The sequence below is a fragment of the Rhinolophus ferrumequinum genome, chromosome 26 (genome assembly GCF_004115265.2).
Source record: "Rhinolophus ferrumequinum isolate MPI-CBG mRhiFer1 chromosome 26, mRhiFer1_v1.p, whole genome shotgun sequence".
In the NCBI taxonomy this organism is placed as follows: Eukaryota; Metazoa; Chordata; class Mammalia; order Chiroptera; family Rhinolophidae; genus Rhinolophus; species Rhinolophus ferrumequinum.
The window spans coordinates 7,554,725-7,559,116 of NC_046309.1; the positions used below are offsets into that span (position 1 = coordinate 7,554,725).

Genomic DNA, 4,392 nt, shown 5'->3' on the forward strand with positions numbered 1-4,392 from the left:
TTACTCTTTTTTCTTCCTTCTATCACATTTTCTCCCTTTCCTCCAACACTTTTTTTCTCTGTCTTCCCCTCCGCATTGATAAATTAATTATCTCTTATACACTTTTAACTGTGCTGAATCCTAGACATAAAAGGATGGCCAGAATAGGGACTTCATCCTTGCGAATCTCGCAGTTTAGTGTGAGAACCAAACTGTCCCTTTCTCCAGCATCTTCACTACAATCTCCTTTAAGCACCTTAGTTAAGGAACCTGAGGGGAGGTGTCCCATTCCAGCTCCAGTCCCAGCCCATGGTTTAATCTGAGACTCCTAAAGTATCATCTGGATTTGCGCCTTTGACTCTGCTCCTCCCCCACCCCCCTCCGGCAGCCTGACCCACCCGCTCCATGAAGAAGGACAACCTGACCTGGGTGGGTGAGTTTGTCCTACTGGGGCTCTCCAGTGACAGGCAGACCCAGGCTGGACTCTTCGTCCTGTTTGGGACCGCCTATCTGCTGACCCTGCTGGGCAACGGGCTCATCCTGCTCCTGGTCGGACTGGACGCCCGCCTGCACCTGCCCATGTACTTCTTCCTCTGCAACCTCTCGGTGGTGGACATCTGCTACACCTCCTGTGCGGTCCCCCAGATGCTGGTGCACTTCCTGCTGGAGAAGAAGACCATCTCCTTCGCCCGATGTGCAACCCAGGTCTTCTCCTCGCTGGCCTTGGGGGGGACCGAATTCCTACTGCTGGCCGCAATGGCCTATGACCGCTACATGGCGGTCTGTGACCCCCTGCGCTACATGGCAGCGATGGACCCGAGGTGCTGCGTGGTGCTGGCAGCTGTCTGTTGGCTTGTGGGCACGGCTAATTCTGTGGTAGAGACAGCGATCACCATGCGCCTGCCCACCTGTGGGCACCACGTGCTGAACCACGTGCGCTGCGAGACACTGGCACTCGTCAGGTTGGCCTGTGTGGACGTCACCCTCAACCAGGTAGTCATTGTGGCCTCCAGCGTGTTGGTGCTGCTGGTACCCTGCTGCCTGGTCTCTCTGTCCTACGCCCACATTGTGGGCGCCATCCTGCGGATCCGCACCACCAGGGGGCGCCGCAAAGCCTTCGGGACTTGTGCCTCCCACCTCACCGTGGTCTCCATGTCCTACGGGATGGCCCTGGTCACCTACATGCATCCCAGCTCCACCGACTCAGCCATGCAGGACAAGGTGGTGGTGCTCTTCTATACCGTGATGACCCCCTTGTTGAACCCGCTCATCTATAGCCTGCGAAACAAGGACATGAAGGCTGCACTGAGTCGGATTCTGATGAGGAGCTCTGGATCAAAGCAGGAGCACGTGACTTTGTCCTAAGAGGACCTCGCTCTGAACACAGTGGGCATTGGAGCGTGCGCTCCGTACAATGTGTGCATGTGCGCGTGTGTGCACATAAGGGCACGCAATTAAGACAGCAGCTGGGAGGACCACAAGCTGCACTACTAGCCTTTGAGATAATAGAGAAACGGAATTTTATCTCTGGATTGTTTTTGGTTCCTGACATATTTTTTTTTTAAATGTAAGTTACAGTTTAGAAATACGTACACCCTACAGAAAATTGAACGGATATATATGTGTGTGTGTATTTATATATACACATATACATACACACACCTGTTATATATATATATATATATGTATGTATGTATGTATGTATACATGTATATATATATATATATATAACATATATACATAATAGGTAATATATACTATATATATACTGGCATATATGAATTAGAAAGAAAGATTAAATCAGAAGTCAGGGCAGTACACAAAGTTTATCAATCTCCTTGCTCAAATTTACAACTATATGTCTAAGTTTTCCTGCAATCAGTGAGAAAGGGGGAGGATATAAGCTACAAAAGTCCCTGTGTCCATGGCACCAAGCCGGCCTTAAGCCATACGTACAAAGGCCACCCATGCAACTCACACAGCTCAGTAAGTGGGGGATTCACTAGGGACTTAGACCCAAAATCACAGTAAGGATCCCCACAGCCCTGTTGGGCAGGATGGGACCGTGTGTGAGTCACGTGGACATCACTCTGTGTGTTTCCCTCTCAGACTTGCAGTGGTGGCAAATGGCTAGCCCAAAAGTCAAATGTTCAGGACCACAAACACAGCTTTCTACACAGTCAGGTCTAAGGATATCCTCTTGTGAAAACTGAGGGATGTATTCAGAACCTGTGCTTCACTAGAAGTCATGCCACACACATCAGAGGTGAGCTGAGCTGTTCAACAAGGAAAGAATCACAATTCCCCACTGGTGACAATTTTGCTCTGATCTTATAACACACAATAACGATTAAGCTCTAAACATATTAAAATATAAAGTGAAGCTGTGCTAATTATATCCAGGACAATGTTTTTAACAATAACTTTTAAAAATCAGAATAAAGCATCTCTTAACCTACATATTACAGATCTCTGATATAGTCCAGACAGTAATCTATTGACACCTCCTAATGACAATAATTAAAACATATATTTTGTACATAAAATAATACTTCTACTTTCCACAGCAAGAGACTACATCGAGTTTATCCAAAGAAAACATCAATTCATTAAGTTACAGGAGTCCAAAATATTTTCCTACTTATCCCATTGTTTGAGTTTTAGAATTTAGGGTTTTTTTTGGGGGGGGGAGGAGGGGTTCCTTGTCTCTTTAAAGAGAGATTCGATGTATTTAAAGGACACTTACTAATCAGAAGGGTTCCCTCAAGGGACCCTCCTGAGTGGAGTCATTCTTGAGGTAGCAGCACAGAGCAGACTTCTAGGTGAGTCTGCTTCTCCAATTAACTTCTCGGTGAGAGAATGGATTTTAAAGAAGCCATGCCTCAAGATAATGTCCATTCATTCCGTCAGTCTACGAAATCCATATGCTAATCCCTGTTAGAAACTAAAAAGGGTACGATAAAAAGAGAAAACACCCTCTCCACCCTTCAGGCAGTTAGTCAGGAGTCAGAAAGGGGAAGTGAAAGAGCAGAGCTTAGTGGAGGGTGTTTCCGGTCCTACCTCCTGGCTTCTGGGAAAGCAGAGAGTTGGTATGTGGGCCCCATACTCCCACTCAGCTAGGGAGTGGATTTTCCCTTTCACAGAAAAAATGGAAAGAGGTCAGCTAACTTGATGAGCTAGACCTCCAGTCCACGGACCTATCCAAAGTCCTCGGCAGTCTGTTTTCTGCATTACTGAAGTGCCAGGTGGCATTTCAAAGTCTCCACCTGGCTGCCAGGAGCAACATCTCAAACACTACACCCTTCCTGACTTCCTCCTCCCCCCTATAAATCATACCTGTTCTCCATGTCATTCTGTCAGATACTGCTGCCCACGGGCCACTGTGATACCAAATTTCCCCAAAAAGAAGACCGGGTCTTATATTAATTTTTGCTCCATTAGGGCTTATTTTCAGAGGATGTGTTAGTTTTTCATGTACAACGATCTACATTTATTCCAATACAGTCACGTCACCTTCTTCTGGAACACGGTCATAATGTACTAAATGCATCCGTCTGGCTGAGATCTTAACTGGGGCTTATTTTCAGGGTAGGTCTTATTTTCGCGGAAACACGTACCCTTGTGCTTCGCGGGAACACAGTGTGATGTAGCAGGAAGAACATGGGATTGTGGTCCTCAGATTCCAGATCCAGTTCCAGCTCTGCTCCCAACAGGCAGAATGACCTCAAGCAAATCACTTTTGCTCTCTGAGCCTCAGTGTTCTCATTTGTAAAATGATGAGGTTGAAATGATCCAGAAAGTTCCTTCCAGCGTTCGTTCTTTTCTGTGGTTCTTGTTTCGCATTTTATTCTCTTCAACGGTGAGAATTTCAGTTGCTATTCTATGTACTCAGGGACCACATTTGGAGACTAAGGCTTGGTTACTTACTGTGCTGACAAAGGGGGGAAAGTCTGTGTGGAAACCAAGAGCTCCCATCTGAGGTGCTGGGCTCAGAAACTCAGCTCCCGGCTACTGCACCAAAGTCAGTTTCTATTTTTAGCATTTTCTACAGTGACACCTTCTGGCCACAGAAGGCCCAGAAGAAAGAAAAGGGTAGGCTCCAACAATCCCGGAGAGACAGAGGATACTATCCAGCTGCTCTGCCTTCTTCAACCCCATCCAACCTCGAGCCCTATCTTCAAACCCTGTTAGAAAGACTTGGGTTGAATTGTTTTCATTTCTATTTCATTGGATTCTATGTCCCAGCTCGCATATCCTTTCATATAAATCCTTTTTCATTTAAAGAATGCTTTGAAATTTATGAAGGGCTGTCTCACACATTATATCATTTAATACTCATTAGTTCTTCTCTCGGTCTAAGATATTCCCAAATGTTGTTTTTGGACCAGATCTCAGAATGCTAAGGCTACGGGG

The 4,392-nt window shown here is 46.2% G+C and overlaps 1 protein-coding gene across 1 annotated transcript; it reads left to right on the forward strand.

Annotated features, from left to right (window-relative positions):
* The first annotated feature begins 384 nt into the window (after positions 1–384).
* LOC117017984 (olfactory receptor 2F1-like) lies at positions 385–1,344 on the forward strand. Its single transcript, XM_033098644.1, has one exon. The coding sequence runs from the start codon at positions 385–387 to the stop codon at positions 1,342–1,344; it is 960 nt and encodes a 319-aa protein (XP_032954535.1).
* Positions 1,345–4,392: the final 3,048 nt, after the last annotated feature.